The 22,412-nt window shown below is 40.0% G+C and overlaps 1 protein-coding gene across 2 annotated transcripts in view; it reads right to left on the minus strand.

Annotated features, from left to right (window-relative positions):
* Positions 1–735: 735 nt before the first annotated feature.
* CDH17 (cadherin 17) overlaps positions 736–22,412 on the minus strand; it is a 90,262-nt gene continuing 68,585 nt past the window's right edge. For both annotated transcript variants that reach the window (XM_023222866.2, XM_023222865.2), the window contains exons 13-18: positions 18,235–18,479; positions 15,160–15,290; positions 12,320–12,559; positions 4,415–4,531; positions 4,165–4,278; positions 736–1,907 (exon numbers count right to left, since the gene is read on the minus strand). In XM_023222866.2, the coding sequence (XP_023078634.1) occupies positions 1,807–1,907; positions 4,165–4,278; positions 4,415–4,531; positions 12,320–12,559; positions 15,160–15,290; positions 18,235–18,479 (948 nt within the window). In that variant the 3' untranslated portion in view covers positions 736–1,806. The remainder of the gene's footprint in view (positions 1,908–4,164; positions 4,279–4,414; positions 4,532–12,319; positions 12,560–15,159; positions 15,291–18,234; positions 18,480–22,412) is intronic.

Raw genomic sequence — 22,412 nt, forward strand, 5'->3', positions numbered from 1 at the left:
AATTTGTCAAACTCATTCTCCATCCAGTTTTGTTCCCTTGCCGAAGAGAAGTTGTGATCATTTGGCGGAGAAGAGGCATCCTGGTTTTTGGAATTTTTAGCATTTTTGCGCTGGTTTTTCATCATCTTCATAGATTTAGCTACCTTTGGTCTTTGAGGCTGATGACCTTTGGATGGGGTTTTTGTGGGGGGCTCCTTTTTGTTGATGTTATTGCTTTCTATTTGTTAGGTTTTCTTCTAACAGTCAGGCCTGTCTTCTGGACTTCCCTGGAGGTCCACTCTAGACCCTGTTTGCCTGGGTACCATCAGCATAGGCTGCAGAACAGCAGAGATTGCTGCAGCTCCTTTCTCTGGAAGCTTTGTCCCAGAGGGGCACTAGCCTGATGCCAGCCAGAGCTCTCCTGCATGAGGTGTCTCCCAGGCTGGAGGCATGGGGGGTCAGGGACCCACTTGAGGAGGCAGTCTGTCCCTTAGCAGAGCTTGAGTGCTGTCCTGGGAGAATCTTCCTTATCAGGATTAGCTGCGCTCTTCAGAGCCAGCAGACAGGAGTGTTTAAGTCTGCTGAAGCTGCGCCCACAGCTGCCCCTTCCCCCAGGTGCTCTGTCCAGGGAGATGGGAGTTTTATCTATAAGCCCCTGACTGGGGCTGCTGGGGAGGCAATTTTTATACACAAAAAGTAGCAATTGTTATTCTGTCCTTCCCCTCCACAAATAAAAAGAAAACAGGAAGCAGCGGATCAACAAACAAAACTGACCATAACCAACGTTTATTCTTGATTTGTCACCACTCTTTTCATGGCTTGTTTTCTTCCACATGTTAAATATATAAAAACCAAAACTTTATTAACATACAAATAAAGAAAACATGCGCAGCATGTATGCATGGCAGGTAGTGAGGAAACCTGGCCAGCTGACTGGTTCCTGCACCAAGGTTTGCAGAGTAGGTTGTGTTTGAACACCTTCTGTGGGTCTGTGTCATTTCCAAGTTGAAGAATTTCAACCAAAGAGCAACATGTCACATTGGTTAAAGACAGTTAATGACACAGAAGTGTTTCTGCTCATACTAAGGGAAAAGGCTGTTCTTTTATTTATTTCTTTTTCCTGAGTCTTCACTTTTTTCTTCTCTGACAAATGTTTGAAATTCAGTGAAATACCAAAGGAGACAAGGATGAAGGGGACACAGGATGGAATCAGAAAAAAACACAAAAGGAATCCAGGAAGTTCTATGGGAGACAACTGATATATCTCCTTGACAAAGAAAAATTGTACAGAATATTTAATGAGTCTGTCTTGCCCCAAAAGGGAAAAACACAAGTAGCGAAGCCATTTGCAGAGAGGAAAAAATGTCATGGGAAAATGAAAAATATCTCTAATGTCTATGTAGCACATAAAATATCTAAGTAGGCGAGTACAGTGGTTCACGCCTGTATTGGGAGACCAAGGCAGGCAGATCACTTGAGGTCAGGAGTTCAAGACCAGCCTGGCCAAGATGGTGAAACCCCATCTCTACTAAAAATACAAAAATTAGCTGGGAGTGGTGGCAGGTGCCTCTAATCCCAGCTAGTCAGGAAGCTGAGGCAGGAGAATCACTTGAACCCAGGAGGCGGAGGTTGCAGTGAGCCAGGATCGTACCACTATACTCCAGTCTGGGTGACAGAGCAAGACTCCATCTCAAAAAAGAAATATTAAAGGACAAGAGGGAACATCTGTTTAAAAAATCATAATGCATATGTTAGATGAAAAACAGGATGAGATGGTCATTATTGAAATAGCATTTGCTATATAAATTCAAACATTCCTTTTCAAATTCAGCTTCTCAGAGGTTTGACTTCATATGCTTGAGCACTTTCAACATTATCTTTGCCTTTATCCTTCTTCATGCGGATAAACACAACTGCTAAAATTATACCTAAAGGAAAAAACCCAGGGTCAAATAAATGGGATCTTTTAAAATGTACTGTCACATTCTGTTATAAAGTAGTATCGTGGTAGGAAAAAAATGACTCAACTTCATTTTTGTATGTGGTTCAACAAAGTTGCACTGTCCTAGTGAATAAAGGACTCTAGTCATTGGCCTTTGTAGAGAAATGAGCTTATCATTTATCCTGTTGTATGTATCAAGTTCCAAATCATAGCTGACTTGGCACTTGCTGGATCTTGCCCTAAGAACATAGGACCTAATGTCCCACACTATGGAGTGTATAAGCACCTGACAAAGTTCCTGAACTTTATATATACTTAATATTGATTCTATTCTTCCCCTTTGCTAGAGAAAACAATCCAATTAGCACAACCAGAAAGCTGTTCTCTGACCTGCTCACCTGTCTGAAGCTGATTTTCATCGTGTCCATACCAACTATCGCATTTCTTTGGGTACCTTCCTCTTGGATCCGGCCTATGTTGTTGTGGGACCCTGGGTAGACTACTCAGCCTTCTTGGTTTCTTTTACCTGATACATCAAAATTACGCTGTGCAGCTCAGCACTGACTGTGTACTGTCAAACAGAGTCCACTATGAAGAAGGGAGTTGTTTTAAGGAAATTAACCTGCTAGTAAGTTTATAGGAGGAATCATGGCAGAAAAGACTGGATGCTCGGAAACTTAGAATTGCAACCCTATCTTGAAGAGAATAAGGGAATGAAACTGTAAAATCCTATTCTATTTCTGTATGTTTCCAAACTCAAGCAGTCTTTAACTTGTGGTAAGATTATGGAATTAAGTTGATATGTTAAGAAAATTGCTATCTGATGTGTAAATTCAAAAACCCTTTCAAGGTGGGAGGGCAAATAGAATAAGAAAAGGCACAGAGGCAGAAGGGACCTTATGTAAGTGAGTGGGACCTCAAAAAGCCAGTGCAATTACCATGAAAAGTGTGCAGCAGATGGTGGTTCTCAGGGAGGAATGATGATCACCATGCGCACATTAGGATGGGCAGTGGCCATGATGTGAAGGACCTCCCATGCCATAGGGAGTCTGGACTGAAGGGTATAAAGAAGTGAGACCCCCTTTAGATGCATGAATCAGAGTCCAGTGTGACACATTCAATCATGGGAGAAAAGATCAGATGCTGAGAGAACAGTCAATAATATTTAGAATAATCCTAGTCCTTCTTTTAAAAGAAAAAGGATATGAAACCATAAACCCCTTCACTCAGGTACCCATGAAATAATGAAGTATCTATTTCTAATGCTTAACTTGTGGTGGGGACAACAGTTGAAAGAGGGCAATTACTATATATAGGTTGAGTATCCCTAATTTGAAAATCTCTAATCTGAAACTTTTGGGGGACCAACTTGATGCCACAAGCAGAAAATACACCTGACCTCATGTGACAGGTTGCAGGCAAAACTTGGTTTCATACACAGTATTATGTAAAATATTATATGAAATACCTTCAGACTATGTGTATAAAATGTTTATGAATCATGTGAATTTTGTGTTGAGACTTGGGTCCCATCCCCAAGATATCTCATCATGTATTTGCAAATGTTCAAAAATCTGGAAAAAATCTAAAATCTGAAACACTTATGCTCTCAAGCATTTTGGGTAAGGAACCACTTGGAATAGGCACTGAGTTGTTTGCAAAAAAGAAAAAAACAGCTAGATCAGGGGATTCTACTGTCTAGCCAAGCCAGGGGCTATGGCAGAGGCTGTGGTCATGATGCAATGGGTTATTCTGGGTAATAAAGAATCAGGTTTCTATGCATAGGGAAGTTCTGCACTATACATTTCAGGTATCTCAGCATCACCACTGGAAGGCTAACTTCTGCCTGTAACAATAATGGCAGGTGAGACCATAAACTCTGGTGTAGGATCTGTGTATGTCCCTGTTTCCCCCACATCAACACAGTGCCTGACACATGGTACCGCTACTGCATTTCTTCCCTCTTTATCACAAAAGCTTTGTAACTAGGCATAATATATAACAATTGATGACCATAAATCCCCTTATATTTCTAAATTAATAAGGCAATAGAGACAGAGGGTGGTACTAAAGCTGTAACTCCAAGAAAGTCTGATGTAATTTGCTGGTGATCTACCTTCTGGGCTACTGCCTGGGTTGCCATTTGAGCAGCCACCAGACCAATCCAGGAAGACAGGCCCTGAGATAAGCTCACATTTCTGAGGCCCAGGATATGACTCTTTGAATTAAGAAATTACACTCACCAATGACCAGAAGAGTGGTCAGCAGTATACCAACTGCCATGCCCACAGTGGGTATCCCAGGCTGGTGACCTGCCGGCCGGAAACAACTTCCTTCCCCACAACTGCAGAATGTAACTGAAAAACAGGACAGTATTTGGTAGGATAAATTCTCAAGTGAATAGCTGCAGAATCCCATATCAAAGACAAAAATCTCTTCAAACGGCCCATGGTGACAGATACTAGCCTGAGTTGCCTATAGCAGAATATCTACCTGGTAAAGAAACAATGCTTTCCAAGGGTGGCCGACCCCCATCATTGACGTGGATCAAGACAACATATTCCCTCTCCTCAAAGTCTGTGTGCCTGGTAGACAGTCGGGCATGAGTACCTGCCAGGACAGGAAAAAAACACAAAAACAAAAACACGTGAAAATACAACTTCAGACCCCGGATTAGCAGGAATAAAGCTCATTTTGTATCATCACATACTAAGGTTGACTGGAACATGGCTGGATATGAGTTAAACTGCCCAAAGTATCATCCACATCATTCCACATGTATCTTCCCATAAGGTAAGAAAGAGTTAAAGCATCCTTTAAGTTCATAATTCATGATTTCTCTGTAGAAATTTATACTAAATACAGTCAATTATCATTTGTAGCACTTATATTCTATAAAGTTGCCCCAAACACTGAATTAATGAATGCTGAACCATTGCTCCTAGAGGAAAGGCAGGGTTAGTTTCCTGTGAGCTTCTAGTCACATTTTCCCTAACTGATCAATATACAACCTTGGTTGGTTGTGTGTTTCTGTTTAGAGATATCTTATTTAACATATATTGTTCATTCTAACATTTAACTCACATCTAACAGCACTAAAACTTCCTGAACAAAGCTTATCAAACACACATGTTTAGGTTGGTGGAAAATAATTGCAGTTCTGGACATTACTTTTAATCTGTGACCCAAACCACAATTTTTCTCTGTAAGGCACACATCACAGCCTTCCTGTGCTTAGGAACTCTAGATAGCACTTCAGCACTATAGTTCAGAGCCATTTTTTTTTAAATCATGGGTCATCTTTTAGGTTTGACCCTGTGTGTGTGTGTGTGTTTAAATACTTTAAGTTCCAGGGTACATGTGCACAGCGTGCAGGTTTGATACATAGGTATACACGTGTCATGTTGATTTACTGTACTCATCAACTCGTCATTTACATTAGGTATTTCTCCTAATACTGTCCCTCCCCCCGCTCCCCCCCCCCCCCCCGGCCCCCGTATGTGATGTTCCCCACCCTTTGACCAAGTGTTCTCATTGTTCAATTCCCACCTATGAGTGAGAACATGCAGTGTTTGGTTTTCAGTCCTTGTGATAGTTTGCTCAGAATGATGGTTTCCAGCTTCATCCATGTCCCTGCAAAGGACATGATCATCCTTTTTTATGGCTGCAAAGTATTCCATGATGTATATATACCATATTTTCTTAATCCAGTCTATCATTGATGGGGCATTTGGGTTGGTTCCAAGTCTTTGCTATTGTGAATAGTGCTGCAGAAAACATACGTGTGCATGTGTCTTTATAGTAGCATGGTTTATAATACTTTGGGTATATACCCAGTAATGGGATGGCTGGGTCAAATGGTATTTCTGGTTCTAGATCCTTGAGGAATCGCCACACTGTCTTCCACAATGCTTGAACTAATTTACACTCCCACCAACAGTGTATAAGCATTCCTATTTCTCCACATCCTCTCCTGCATCTGTTATTTCCTGACTTTTTAATGATTGCCATTCTAACTGGCACGAGATGGTATCTCATTGTGGTTTTGATTTGCATTTCTCTGATGACCAGTGATGATCATGTTCATGTGTCTGCTGGCTGCATAAACGTCTTTTGAGAAGTGTCTGTTCATATCCTTTGGCCAACTTTTTGATGGGGTTATTTTTTTCTTGTAAATTAGTTTGAGTTCTTTGTAGATTCTGGATATTAGCCTTTTGTCAGAACGGTAGACTGCAAAAATGTTTTTCCATTCTGTATGTTGCCTGTTCACTCTGATGGTAGTTTCTTTTGCTGTGCAGAAGCTCTTTAATTACATCCCATTTGTCAATTTTGGCTTTTGTTGCAATTGCTTTTGGTATTTTAATGTTCTGAATGGTATTGCCTAGGTTTTTTTCTAGGGATTTTATGGTTTTAGGTCTAACATTTAAGTCTTTAATCCACCTTGAATTAATTTTCGTATAAGGAGTAAGGAAAGGATCCAGTTTCAGAACCTATCCAGAAATTATACATATTACATAAATTGTGGGAAAAGACATGAATGAAACGGTTATTATATTCTATATGTTCAAGAAGCTACAAGACTAAGAAGTGTAGATAGATACAGAACATTTTAAAAACCCGAGTTAATTTATAGAAGAAAACTACAAAGTTTGATATAAAAATAGACTAGGTTGGATTAATGGCTATAGTATAGCCATTGAATGTAGCAGAAAAAGACAGTAAACTTGAAGATATAGAAATAAAGCTATCCAAAAAGAAATAGAAAAAAAGGAAGCTTTGAGACAACTTCAAGTGGCCTAATACATGTGTAATCAAATTCCTGAAAGCCAAGAAAGATAGACAGTGGAGAGAAAAACATTTTTGATAAGACAATGGCTAATATTTTTTCCATGTTTGATGAAAACTCCAAATCCTCAGATCCAAGATGATCATCAAACTTCAGGAACAAGAAAAATGAATAAAACACCACCAAGGCAATATAAGCATCAAATTACTCAAAACTAATAAGAGAATATCTTAAAAACACCCAGAGAAAAAAGAATACAAACATTCAATGGAACAAGGAAGAACCATAGTGGGCAGGGCACCCCCGGTGGCTCACGCCTATAATCCCAGCACTTTGGGAGGCCTGGGCAGGCGGATTACTTGAGGCCAGGAGTTTGAGACCAGTCTGGCCAACACGGAAAAACCCTGTCTCTGTGAACCTGTAATCCCAGCTACTAGGGAGACTGAGTCATGAGAATCGCTTGAACCTGGGAGGCTGAGATTGTGCCACTGCACTCCAGCCTGGGCAACAGAGTAAGACTATCTCAAAAAAAAAAAAAAGTGGTGAAATACCTTTGAAGTACTAAAAGAAAAAAATGTCTAAATTTAAAATTATTCTAATCATGTTTTCTGGTTATGATGTAATTAAATTAGAAGTTAGAAAGGTATAGGAAATATTCCCACAATATTTGGAAACTAAATAACACACTTCTAAATAACACATGATGACAAAAGAAATCTAAAGGGAAAACACAATGTATCAAATTTTGTGGGCCAGGCATGGTGATTCACTCCTGTAATCCCCGCATTTTGGGAGACTGAGGTGGGAGGCTCACTTGAACCCAGGAGTTTGAGACAAGCCTGAGCAACATACCGTGACCCCCATCTCTACAAAAAATTTAAAAATAAAAAATTAGCCAAGTGTGGTGGCTCATACTTGTAGTCCCAGCTACACGGGAGGCTGAAGCAGGAAGCTCGTCTGAGCCCATGAGTTCAAGGCTGCAGCAAGCCATGATCACACCACTGCAAGGCAGCCTGGGTGACTGAGGCCCTGTCTATTTAACAAAAAGATCTCAAAGTAATGGCATCGGCTTCCACCTTAATGAAAACAGAACAAGAACAAAAACACAATGTAAGAAGAATACAGGAAACAATAAAGATCTGGCCAGTGAAATATAAAACAAAAGCAGGAAAAAAATGAAACCAAAAGCTGGTTCTTTGAAAATATCAATAAAATAAACTTCTAGCCAGATTATCAGGAAAAAAGATAATTTGCCAATATCAGAATGAGGTGATATCACTATGTATTCTACAGATATTAATATCATGAACTATATCAATAAATTAGATTAATGAAATAGATGAATTATTTGAAAGGTACAAGCTAACAAGCTCAACCAAAAAGAAATATATAAATTGAATTTTTCTATATCTATAAAATAAAATTGAATTTGTAGTTAAAACTTCTTAAAAATACACCAGGCCCAGATAGCTTTACTGGCAAATTCTTTCAAGCTTTAAGAAGAAATACCACTTTTATGCAAACTTGACCAGATAATTGAAGATAAACAGGTAGAATGCTTCCTCATTCTACAAGGCAAAATATAGAGAGAGACCAACATCCCTCATGAATATAGATGCAAAAATTAAGTTTTAGCAAATCCAACAATACATAAACATGGTAATATTTCATCACTGAGTAGACGTTATCCCAGGAAGGTGATTTTAGATTCAAAAGTTGATGTAATTCATCAATTAATAGGCCCAAAAAATCAAATCAGCCACATAGTCAATACATGGAGCAAAAGCACTTGAACAATTTAATATCCATTTCCAATTTAGAAAAAAAAAACCCACCTCCAAATAGGAATAAAAGTCAAAGTCCTCAACCTAATAAAGATCACCTACAAAAATAAACCCTACAACTAACGTCTACTTAATGGTGAAAGGCTAAATGCTTTCTTCCTAAGATCATGAACAAGTCAAGTATTTCTGCTCTTACTACCTCTATTTGACATTTCACTGAAGGTTTCAGCCAGTAATAAACAAAAGGCATACAGATTGAAAAGGAAGAAGTCAGTATTCACAGACAACATGATTGTCTGTGTAGAAAATCTATGAAATCTAAAAAAATAAGGTCAGCAAGTCTGTAGAATACAGATCAGTATACAGAAATCATTATATTCCTATATCTAGAAATATTTAAAATATCAAAAATCTGAAACGCTTAGGGAAAATTTTGCAAGAACTATACACTGAAAACAAACACATTGCTGAAAGAAATTAAAGAGCTAAATAAATGGAGACATATACCACGTTCATGAATTGGAAGACTTAGTTTTGTTAATATGTTAGTTCTCCTCCAATCTCAACAGGAAGGAACAGGCTACCTTCTAAAATTTATATAGAAATGAACAAGAGAGAATGAAGGAATTTTGAAAAAGAACAGTCAGAAAAATTAATCTACCTGATTTCAAGCCTTATACAGCTACAGTAATCAAGACAATGTTTTATTGGTATAAAAATAGAAACAGATTGATGAAACAAAAAAATCCAGAACTAGATTTATGTATAGGTGGTCACTTGATTTTTGCCAAAGTTGTTAAGATAATCCAATGTAAAAAGGATGTTTTAAACAAATGGTGTTAGAACAGTTAGATAGCTATGTTAAAAACAATAAACTTTGATCTTTACCACACCCCCTATGCAAGCATATCTCAGCGATATTATGGGTTTGGTTCCAGATCACTGCAATAAAGCAAATAGCTCAGTGAAGCAAGTCACACAAATTTTTTGTTTTTCTACTGAAATAACAGCTTATACTATACTCTGGACTGTTAATAGCATCATACTAAAGAAAACAAAAAACACAAAAGAAAAAACCCTAATGTCCAGACCTTAATTTAAAAGTCCTTTGTTGCCAAAAAATGCTAATGATTATCTGACCCTTCAATGAGTCAATCTTTTTGCTGCTAATCATTTCCTGTCTCAATGTTGGTGGTTGCTAAAGGCTGGGGTGGCTGTGGCAATTTCTGAAAATAAGACAACAATGAAGTTTGTTGCGCTTATTGACTTCCTTTCATGAGAGAGTTCTCTGTAGCATGTGATGCTGGCTGATGGCATTTTACCCACAAGAGAACATCTCTCAAAAATTGGAGTAAATCTTCTCAAACACTGCCACTGTTTTATCAACTATGTTTATGGAATATTCTAAATCCTTGCTTGTTATTTCAACAATGTGCATGGCATCTTCACCAGAAGCAGATTCCATTGTTCAAACAAGCAAACGAAACCCACATTGTTCAGTTGTAAGAAGCAACTGTCATTCATTCCAGTTTGATCATGAGATTGCAGCAATTCAGTCACATCATCAAGGTTCTGCTTCTAATTCTAGCTCCATTGTTTTTTTCACCACATTTTCAGCGACTCCTCCGCTGAAGTCTTGAACCCCTCAAAGTCATCCATGAGGGTTGGAATCAATTTCTTCCAAACTCCTACTAATGTGTATATTTCAACCTCCTCCCATGAATCACCTTTTTTAAGATGTCCTCAAGAATCAAATGTTCTTGATGACATCTAGACTGGTGAATCTTTTCAGAAGGCTTTCAATTTACTTTGCCCAGATCCATCAGAGGAATTACTATCTAATAGGAGCTATAACCTTATGAAATGTATATCTTAAATAATTTGAAAATCAGAATTACTCCTTGATCTGGGGCCTGCAGAATGGATGTGTTAGCAGGCATGAAAACAACATTCATTTCCTTGTACATCTCCACCAGAGCTCTTGAGTAACCAGGTGCATTGTCAATGAGTAGTCATGTGTTGAGAGGAATCCTTTTTGGGGGAGAGTAGGTCTCAACACCGGGCTTAAAATATTCAGTGAACTATGCTGTAAACAGATGTGCTGTCATCTGGGCTTTGTTGTTCCATTGATAGAGCGCAGACAAAGTAGATTTAGCATAATTCTTAAGGGCCCTGGTATTTTAGGAATGCTAAATTAGCGTTGGCTTTAACTTAAAGTCACCAGTTGCATTAGTCCTAATAAAAGCCAGCCTGTCCTTTGAGGCTTTGAAGCCAGGCATTTACTTCTCTAGCTATGGATGTCCAAGATAAAGATGGCATTGTCTTCCAAAAGAAGGCTGTTTCATCAACATTGAAAAGCTTGTTTAGTGTAGCCAGTTTCATTAATGATCTCAGATCTTCTGGATTACTTGCTTCCACTTCAATTTGCTGCATCACTTTGCACTTTGTTATGGAAATAGCTTCTTTCCTTAAACATCATAAATCAACCTCTGCTAGCTTCAAACGTTTATTTTGCAGTTTCCTCACCTCTCTCAGTCTTTACAGAAGTGAGGAGTTAAGGCCTTGCTCTGGGTTAGATTTTGGTTTAAGGGAATATTGTTGCTGTTTTAATCTTCTATCCAGACTACTCAAACTTTCTGCCTTACTGGCAATAAGGCTATTTTGCTTTTTTTATTATTATTATTATTATTATTATTTGTGTGTTCACTGTAGGTTCACTTTTAATTTCCTTCAATAACTTTTCTTTTGCATTCACAACTTGGCTAAGCATTTCATGCAAGAGGCCTAGTTTTTGCCAATCTTGGCTATGAACATAACTTTCTCACTAAGCTAAATCATGTCTAGCTTTTGATTTAAAGTGACAGACGTGTGACTCTTCCTTTCACCTGAACACTTATATGCCATTCTAAGGTTATTAATTGGCCTAATTTCAATATTGTGTCTCAGGCAACAGGGAGGCGCAAGGAAAGGGAGAGACATGGAGCTCTACAACTTAATCATATACCTCCCATATGACCCAGCCATTCTACTCCTCAGTATTTAACCAAGAAAACTGCAAACGTATGTCCCTACACAAAATATTTGTTCACAAATCCTCACAGCAGCTTTGTAATAGCAAAAGTTGGAGTTACAATCCACTGGTGAACGGGTATAGTCATTCAATGGATCACTACCCCTCAATAAAAAGGAATGAGGTATTGATACATGTAACAACACAGATACATCTCAAAATGAGATGAAAGAAACCAGACCAAAAAAGGTATACATACTATTCTATTCAGATAAACTTATTGAAAATGAAAACTATAGTAATGGAAAGCACATTGATGGTTGCCTGGGGAGAGGGGATGGGTGGGAAGCAGAGATTATAACAGGGCATGAAATATCTTCCGGGGGTGGTAGAAATGTTCATTGTCTTGAATGTGTTGATGGCGTCAGTGGTATTTACACACAATCAATTCTCATAAAATTGTATAATTTGTATACTTTGAATATATATATATATATAATATTCAATCTCAAAGTTTTTAAAAATTTCTATAAAATCTGCTTTCCATCTGTCATTGAAAATTTTGCAAATGATGCTTAGGTCATCCAACTGTTCATCTACACCAAGGGAATGCTGTGTGGTCATAACCTTTCCTCCCTTGAAAGCCTGGGGCTTTGTCCCCTCTGGAGTCCTTCCCAGTGCAAGCTTCCAGAGCATGAACTTCCTTCCTGGAGCATGAGAGAAAGCTCTGCGCTGAGTACTGCTAAACCCACCAAGTTAAATAAAACCTACTTTCATCATCCATCTGTGTTTTTTCCCATGTATTTCCGACAACTCACCATTGATTTTGGAAACCTGCCAGTCGTTCTGTAGGCTTTCACTGGCGAGGGAAAATGTAAAGTGGGGACCCCGAAATGAGTGCTGATCATCATCAGTAGCCTCGAAAATGAGACTTCCAGGTGCACTGAGGGGATGGCAGAAGAACAAGTCCGTGTAGTCCTTGGCCAGCCTGGGAGGGTTGTCATTCACATCCGTAAGGATCAGGTGGAACTGTGACACAGAGCTCAAGGAAGACCTCCCTAAGGAGTTGAATGATTGAAACATGGGATCAGCTCACTCATTTTCCTCTTAAATAGAAGGGTTTCCCTTTCTTTAAAATTCAAGCAGTTAGGTACACTGAGATGCTAGAAAGAAGACGAGCTTTTAGAATCAAAGACCTAGTTTTGTTACTGGTAAAAAAGTCTTATTGACCATCATCATAATAACTAAGATCTGTGTGCTAATATTTTACATATATTACTTCACAATAATTCTGAAAACTGAGCTCATAAGTTGTGTAACTTGCCCAAGGCAGAGAGGTTTTCAATCCAAGAGGTCTAACTCCAGCATTCACACCTTCACTTGCTCCTCACCAGGCCTTAGGCATGTTAGTTGAGTTTTCTAAGCTTATTTTCTTCAGTTGTGTAGCTTTGCGAGAATCCCGAATATGAGTGAATGTTCTGGAAAATAGTAAAAGTCTCCACAGACATTATGTAGTATATGACAGGAGTGAAAAACTTGGATCTGCAGCATAACTGGTTGGTAGCTATGTAATCTTGGGCAGTTACTTAATTTCTCAGTGCTTTGGTTTCCTTGTTCATAATATGTGGTCAAGAATAGCACCTACCTTATAGTGTTGCATGAGGAGTAAGTTATTACACTAAGTGCTCAGTATGGGGCTGTCAATGCAACATAAACACTGACTGTTATGGTGTCCTCCCCGACACCAATCACAGACATTGTTTCTACAACTTCTGACTCTGACCTTGTTTGATTCCAGTAATGTTTTCTTGCTCCTGCTTCATTTCCAGTAAACCCTGGTTTCTTGCTTTTAGTCTCAACATCGTCTATGTCCATGACTACACTTAACCAAAGGAGAAAAGGCCGCTGTGTTCTTGAAGTCATTGTATCTATTTATATCATGTCAGTGCCAAAAACTAAAAACAGAACAGGGTTTTGGACCCTGGTTTTGATTTCTGAAACTTCTAGAATGTGAGAAACTCTTGGGACACATCCAGAGTGAAGTTCTGATCCCCATGCTATGAGAAAGGGGTGTGCACAGCATAAAGGCTCAGCCAGAACCTGCCTGCTGCTTCACTGGGAGCTTTTAAATCAAGAGTTAAATGTATACAATGCGATAGTGGAATGTGCTTCACTCAAGCAAGAGACAGAAACAGGGCCTGTCTGCTCACACACACCCTTCCTAAGCTGGCACACGGTTCTGCATTCTACCCTTTTTGGTTTGCCTTGACTGAAGTAATTTTGTTTTTCTTAATCTTTCCGCATGCAGGGGCCATTTTTATGATTCCTGTCTGTTCTCCATTTAGCTCTCAGCCCTGGGCCTCACATTTTGAAAGGTTTTTTTTTTTTTCAGGGCTGTGGTGGGTGGGGGTGGGGGGGTCTAAAAACATTTATTGAGTAATTTGTTTAATTCTCTTTTTTGGTAAACCTGACAGATACATTTACTAGCTAATTAGAGCCTGATCAACATTGGATCAACAGATTTCCTACTCGTATGTCTGAAAATTCCATTAAAATGCAAAGAAACTCTGTGTTAGTGGCCAGGCTTATTATTGGGTAAACATACTATTCCTATGAGTTTATTTTTATTTTAAAAAGTTCTCTGGAACTCCACATTTGGAGCCAGCAAGCAATATATATCACCACAACTGAAATAAATAGGATGCAAAGATTATACAGAAATGGCTCAAACATCCTGGGCTTTTCTGTATAATAGTCTTTCCTTTCAAAAGTTCACCTGATTTCGTCAAAACACAGATACCCTGGTTCACCCAAACCTATGGAATCAGAATCTGCAGGGGTGGACTCCTAGTGTCCATATTCAACAAATTCCCCGGGGATTCTGACACATATCAAAGTGGAGAATATTTCATAAAACATTTTCTGCTTCAAAAAGGATGAGAGTTACAATTTAAGGTTGAAGGAGCAAGTGGTGGTCTAGGTGAACAGGTAAGTGGTTTGACTCCACTCAGAGCTCCTGGGAGAAACCCACAATCACATTGGAAGAAGGGAGGTAGTTCAGCCAGGGACACAGAACCCTCTAGAAGAGGCTGTAGCCCCTATAGGAAACCACAGAGTGAGCAGCAGCCCTGCTGGGGGCACAGGTGTTTTTCACCTTTAACAAAACCACGAAGGGGCCCAGCATGGTGGCTCACGCCTGTAATCCCAGAATTTTGGGAGGCGGAGGCAGGCAGATCACCTGAGGTCAGAAGTTTGAGACCAGGCTGGCCAACATAGTGAAACCCTGTCTCTTCTAAAAATACAAAAATTAGCCAGGCGTGGTGGCAGGTGCATGTAACCCCAGCTACTCAGAAGGCTGAGGCAGGAGAATTGCTTGAACCCAGGAGGCGGAGGTTGCAATGAGTGGAGATTCCACTACTGCACTCCAGCCTGGGTGACAGAGCGGGATTCCATCTCAAAAAAAAAAAAAAAAAAAAAAAGGAAGATATGAGCACTCCCTTATACTTTTGTACCCTTCTCATCCTTCCACTTTAACATTGTGATATTCTGGTGCTTTGGCTCTGTCAGTTTTCTTATCCTCCCTCCCATTTCAACCCCAAATATCTTCTGATAATCTAATCTATTTTTTTTTTTTTTTTTTTTTTTTTTTTTTGCTTACCTACTTCAGTGGCCACCACTTGTACCCGATATGGACTTCCAGCTTCTCTATCCAATGGAGCCACACTAAAGATCTCACCAGTCACGTGGTCAATTTTAAGCCAGCCTCTTGTGTCTCCTCTCAGTGAATAGCTTCATCAAATGAAAAGAGCAAAAGAAAGCCTGCATTACTTTGCATGAAAATGTGAAGCTAGTTCGTGCATCAACTAAATGTTTGTGCATCCTTTAAATATGTTGTAAATAATATACAAATAATGTTGATAATGATAATCTCAGCATTTGTATATTATTTACAACATATTTAAAGGATCTATTATCTCATATTATTAATGCTTTATTTGCATTTCATCTGTCTTCAAAAGGATTTGTTCATCCTTACAACGTGGTGTTTGTGCTTGCGTTAGGAAGGGTATAGTTCAAAACTTCTGGGGTAAGTAGCTAAACTTTTCTGGCAATCAAAGAATTTAAATTAAAGTAACCCAGAAGTATCTTTTAAAACATCTTAGCAAACTACCCATCTAGAAAATCTGAACACCCAGTGGTGGAAACGTTGGGCAAGATGGGTGGATACTCATAGACCCTGGTAACGCAGTGAATTCCTCATCCAACAAACATATATTGAGTGCTGAGGAAGATCAGGCAGTGGGCCAAGGGAGGAGGTCACAAAAAGGGGCTCATAGGCAAGTGAAAGAGACAGACAGATGAACAGATAATTCCAATAAAATGTGGTTAACACAACAGAGGGGGCCCTATGGAATCCAAGACAAGTTTACAGGAATCAGCAAAGTCTTTCTGAAGATGTCAGAGGCAAGAAGAGGACGCTTCAAGCAGAAGGAAGAGTGTGAGCTAAAGCGCCAAGGGCCAAGGAACAGCATGGTGAGTGTGGAGTCAGGCATTTCAGCAGCGCTGGGGTATACATGGGAAGCAGAAGCCACAGAGATTTGAAGAGCCAGATTATAAGAAGCAAGGGGCAGCCAGCCAATGATTTAAGCAAGAAGGTGACCTGGCCATATTTGTGTTTTCAACAGAGCTCATTGGTAGGTGTGTGGAAGTTGAGAGAAACAAGACTAGAACCACAGGAAAACCAATGGTACAGCCCTTTAAAAAGCAATACATCATAGTCATGAGGATGTCCATGTCTTTAGAGCAAATAATTCCACTCCTGGAAATCCTACCTAAAAAAAACCAATCTAATCAAAGTTTAAAAAGAATTACATGCATACATCTATTTAAAACATTTTCTATAATCAGAAATACTGGAAGCAACCTACATGTCAAAGAATAAGAGAATGATTAAAAATTATGTGTTAATTTCCCACAATGTATTTTTTTAAGTATATTCCATATGCCAAACACTGTGTTAGGTTATAAGTATGGGCAATGAATATGAAACCCTTTATACTTCGGACTTCATCCTGAAAGAGATGGAATGCTTTGGAGCATTTTGAAAGAGGAGTCAGATGATCTGATTTACTTTTTTAAAAGGTCACTGACTGCAATTCAGTGAGTAGATTCAGGGGATGGCAGGGGTAAGGATGAATCCAGAACAGACACAGTGGTGCCTTTGAGTAGGCTGGAAGCAGGGAGAAGCAGGTGGAGTCTGAATATATGTCAATAGAAGAATCTCTAATATTTGCTGAAGGATTGGATTCAGATCCACTGGGTGCTAATTGATTTTAAGTTTGCGGAGCTGGAGAATTAAATTACTCAGACCAACACTGGAGTCATCCTTAATTCTTAACAGACTTATTACTCATGTCTGAACTATTGATTATTCCTTACTCCTGAAACACTTTCTTCTTTTGTCTTCTGGAACTGTACCTTACAGAACACCTCTTCTCAGTCTCCCTTGCTAACCTCCTCTTCCTGACCTCAACTTAATTGTATATGTATCCTTTCCTTGTTTCATCACGGTAATTTTCTTAGGTGCCTTTATTTTTCCCACTGATAAACTTTTTATTCTCATCTTTGACCAATGATTTTTATAGCATTTTCGTGAAGAAGGTAGGAACTTTTGTGAAATAAATGGTATAAAGATTAAAAACATATTGTGTCTCCTCATAATTTTTGACTCAGTAGTATCTACACTAAACCGTAGAGTATATCCCCTACTGTTCTTTCTTCTCTATAAAACTACAGAAGTAGTTAGAATAAAACTGTAGGTGGTAACCTTGCTTCTCAATGATCAGATAAAGGTCTTAGAAGTGAATCCAAGTGCCTGAAGGACAGCTCAATGGGAGGCAAGACTCCCTCCAGATGTTTAGAGAAAGTTAAGGAATTGTCTGTTATTCATAGCCACATGCATGATTTAATTCATGCTGAAATATTTATTCTGCCATAGACAGGAGGTGTAATGTACAACAGCAGCGAAAGATCTGAGTTCAAGTCTTAACTACATGATCTTAAAGATTTCATAGATATTATACAGATATATACAAACAAATTTCTTAAGCAAATTAATCATCATTGCACTTTTTAAGGAAATCCGTGTGGGTCTTATTGAACTGAAAAAAAGGAACTGCTAAGATGGAAATGTTTATACATTTTGTTTAGCCACCTCAGCCAGAGCACCAGCTTCTCCAGGGGTGCTCTTTGGAGCCAAGGAACCTATGTATCCTACATCCAGAAGATTCCCTCAGCCCTGTAAGTTGGCATGGTCTATCCAGTTGGGCTTTGGTCTCTCTGTCTAGAACTCCAATACACTTTTAAGGCTGGAACCGTTTCTTAAACCCAGCCCAGATAACTGGCTCAGACACAGGGCCTGGTTCATCTTGTCTCTCTCAGAGGTAAACCTCACCTGAACCATCCAGCTCTCAGCTGGGACCTGAAGCTCATGGGCTGGAATGGAACCTCACACTGCTTCCCACTTGTCTGAGACTAGATGCTTATTGATGAACCGCCATCCCTCGGAATGCCCCCAGGGTGTTGACACCTTCCTAAACCAAGGCCAAGTTCATCACTGCTGGGTGTGCTATGAGGGTCAGCCCTGGAGTCATTGCAGGCCAGCTCCTCCTCCTCCTCCCCACTGACTTTGGTGACCACGCAGCCAGGCCTGCCCAGCACTGTTGCCCTTTACCTTATGTCCAGACCTTCTGGATCCTTGGCAGTCACGTTGCCCAGTTTAGTGCCTATAGCTACATCCTCACTGACTTTCGCTTGGAATACGTATTGGGAAAATTCAGGTGCTTCATTCACATCTGTCACAAAAAGCGTGAACTTGGCAAAAGAACTTGCATTGTACGTCACACCAAACACTAGAGGCTCAGGATTTTCTGCTTTGAACACAATGTTGGAAACGGCTGCTGTTTCAAAATCAAGAGGCTGTGTAGGAGAAAGAGAGAAAAATAATTTTGGGGTGATTAGATTCATTCCCTATGCTTCTTAAACTCTCACATATTCAATATATGATATTGGGAAAACTGGATATCCACATGCAGAAGAATGAAATTAGACTATCTTATACCATGTATGAAAATCAGTTCAAAATAGATTATAGACAAAACAGAAGACCTAAAACCTGTAGCACCACTAGAAGAAAACATAGAAGAAAACTGACATTGGTCTTGGCAATGATTTTTTTTAATTATTTTTTATTTTTGAGATGGAGCCTCATGCTCTGTCACCCAGCCTTTAGTGCAGTGGTGCGATCTTGGCTCACTGCAAGCTCCACCTCCTGGGTTTGTTCAAGTGATTCTCCTGCCTCAGTCTCCCAAGTGGCTGGGATTACAGGCACCCACCACCACGCCCGGCTAATTTTTGTATTTTTAATAGAGACAAGGTTTCACCATGTTGGCCAGGCTGGTCTCAAATTCCTTACCTCAAGTGATCTGCCCGCCTTGGCCTCCCAAGGTGCTAGGATTACAGGTATGAGCCACCATGCCTGGCTGGAATAGAAGTTTATCTGACTCTCAGTTCTAGAGGCTAGAAAGCCCAAGAACATGGCACCAGCATCTATTGAGGACTTTGTGCTGTGCTATCCTATGACAGAAGGGCAAACCATCTCACGAGATAGAGGAAACTCACCCTTTTATTTTTAGTAGAGATGGGGGTTCTGCCATGTTGGCCAGGCTGGTCTCAAATTCCTGACCTCAAGTGACCCCCCCACCCCAGCCTCCCAAAATGCTGGGATTATAGGCATGAGCCACCATGCCCAGCCTAGCAGTGATCTTTTAGGTGTGACCCCAAAAGCACAGACTACAAAAGCAAAAGTAGACAAATGGGATTGCATCAAAGTAAGATGCGTCCACATAGCAAAGGAAACAGTGAAGCGGCAACTTACAGATCAGGAGAAAATATTTGCGAATATACATTTGAAAAAGGATTAATATAAAAAATTTATAAGGAATTCAAACAACTCAGTAGCAAGAAAACAACCTGTTTAAAACATAGGCAAAGGACCTGAATAGTAATTTCTCAAAAGAAGACATACAAATAGCCAACAGGTATATGAAAAAATGCTCATTACTAATCATCAGAGAAATGCAAATTAAAACCCCAATGAGATATCACCTCACACCTGTTAGAATGACTTATCAAAAAGACAAAAAACAAACATTGATGAGGATGTGGAGAAAAGGGAACCCTGTGCATGGTTGATAAGAATGTAAATTACAATAGCCATTGTGGAAAACAGTATGGAGGAACCTCAAACAATTAAAAATAGAACGACCATATGATCCAGAAATCCCACTACTGGGTATATAAGGTCAGTATTCAAAGAGATATCTGCACTCCTATGTTCACCGCAGCATCATTCACAATAGCCAAGATATGGAATCAGTCTAAGTGTCGAACAACAAACAAATGGATAAACAAAATATATATACACACACACACACATATATATATACACACAATGAAATACTGTTCAGCTTTAAAAAGGAAGGAAGTTCCATCATTTGTGATAACACGGATGAACCTAGAGGATATTACGGTAAGTGAAATAAGCCAGGCATGGAAAGACAACACATGTTCTCACTTGTATGTGGAATCTAAAGGCGTTGAACTTAGAGAGCAGAATAGTGGTTACCAGGAGCTGGGGCATGAGGAGTTTAGGGAGGTGCTGGTAAAAATATGCAAAATTTCAGCAAGAAGGAACAAGTTTAAAAGATCTATTGTACAACGTGGTACTATAGTTAACAACAACATAGTGTATACTTTAAAATCACTGAGTGTAGATCTTAAGTGTTTTCATCATAAAGAATGATAAGTATGTGAGGTAATGCAGATGCTAATTAGCTCTAATTAGTCATTCTACAATGTATGCATATTTCAAAACATGTTGTCCTCCTTTACAATTTTTATTTGTCATTTAAAAACAAGGCAAACTTTCATAGCAGTGGTTCGCAATCGAGTGTCAGCAAAAACCTTCTCGGAATGAGTACGGAGCCATGAAAGTGTCTTTTTTTTGCAGGACTTATCAGAGCTTGCACTGCGCTAATATGTCTTAGAAGAGGAACTGGAACATGGAATTCCTCAAATTTATTTAACTGTGGGATACAGTTATTCAACAGAAATGTATTGATTCTCCCAAGACAGTTCTCAGGTGACAGCTTGGGAAATGCTTGCATAGAGATTTCCATTTATTATGGGAAATGATTTTCCAAGGGCCTCAAAACTCAAGGCCCCAAATCAAAGATTTTAAACTCATGGAGTGTGGGAGAGGGAAACAGAGATGACAGATGATCTGCTGAGGACCTGCCAGATGGAACCAGGAATGAACATCAAGAAACCAGTTTTGGTTTCACATGAGGCAGAATTTAACAGGGCTACCCAAGAGTACTCCCCCTCTTCAGGAGTGGGCTCAGTGCTGTCTTCTCCGTGTCGACTTCCTGTTCCCCACATTCAATCCTCAGACTGACAAGCTGCACATCCTCTGCAGTCTCATAGCACCTAATAGATACAATTGTTGATGTATTTTAGATCTTCACTGACCCTAAGCTCCGTGACAGGAAGAACTGCGTCATATTCATCTTTGCTTCTCATCTCTTTGACATGCAGTGCCCACAGTGGGCTGGTCAGGAAATACAAAGACCAGAAAGGCCTGGTCCTTGAGGGAGTCCATGGGAGAGGAGGTTCTGGAGAACATCCCCACCTTCCAGAACCTCCTTTCCCCCATGCATGCACCAACACACACCATCACAACTCACTCTCTAGTTCCTAAGTGCTGTGGCACGATTTTTCACGTGGAAGGGTGGGAACTGTGTGTGAAGACTCAGGGTCATTTGAGATAGAAAAAGCAATTGAAATTTGTTCAAAGATGTAAGAGAAAATCATGTAAGCCAGCTAAGTGTGAAAAAAGAGGTTGTTCATAGTGATAAGCACCCACTGTCTGCAGGGCCTGGCCCTCGTCGACCTCGTGATTGCTACACATGGTCCACGGTTCAGTTTGGGCTTCTCCCCCTGAAGTGGAGGTGGGCAGAGCAAGCTGGAGTTTCTGACTCACAGGACCCACTCCCAGTCTCAGGGGATGACAGAACTGTCCAGTTGAGATAAAAGCCTCGTAGGCCAAGCAGGAAGGCAGCAGCCCCCAGAATGAGCCTGTGATGGGGACAAAGGACACAGCTCTCTGTTCCTGTCCAGTTCAGCAAAGTCTGGGCCCAGGAAGGCAGCACAGCTGTCCATATGCTTAGGTAGAGCATGTGCATCCATCCTCACCACGACGCAGGTCCTAAGCACCCTCCCTGGCTTTTCCTCGTTCCATCACTGGTCCCAGAGGCAACGGTTTAAAGAAATGAGACACTGTATGTGCAAATGAGAAGCAGCCTGTATTACCAGAAGAGAACGTGCAAGGCTGAGTGGAAAGAGAAGACTCTATGGCGAGCTGAGGAGTTGGAACTTCATCCTTGACTAACAAGGTCAGATCTGTGTCTTAGAAAGATAACTCTAGGAGCAGCTGCATGGGGGATGGATTCGAGGTGATCCACACTGGGGCAGGAAGACTAGCTAGAAGGCAGTGTCAGTGTTCCCTCAACACCGGATGGAAGAACGAATGAAAAGCAGCAGCCTACCATTAAGAATTCTATTCACATAACTTCCACACCTGGAGAAACATCAAATCTTCTGGAGAAATTATAAATGGAAGATGCTAAATTAGCAAACGGTAATCAGCAGAGCTGAGCCAAGAACAAGCCTTGTCCGGCCATGTGCATTGTTTTTCATGACATGGGGATACGACTGCAGGACCAAGTCAAGAGACCTGCACTGCCTCTTGGAATGGCCTCAGTCCCATCTGGCAACACATATTCAAGTTAA

This window comes from Piliocolobus tephrosceles, chromosome 7, assembly GCF_002776525.5.
Source record: "Piliocolobus tephrosceles isolate RC106 chromosome 7, ASM277652v3, whole genome shotgun sequence".
Taxonomy (NCBI): domain Eukaryota; kingdom Metazoa; phylum Chordata; class Mammalia; order Primates; family Cercopithecidae; genus Piliocolobus; species Piliocolobus tephrosceles.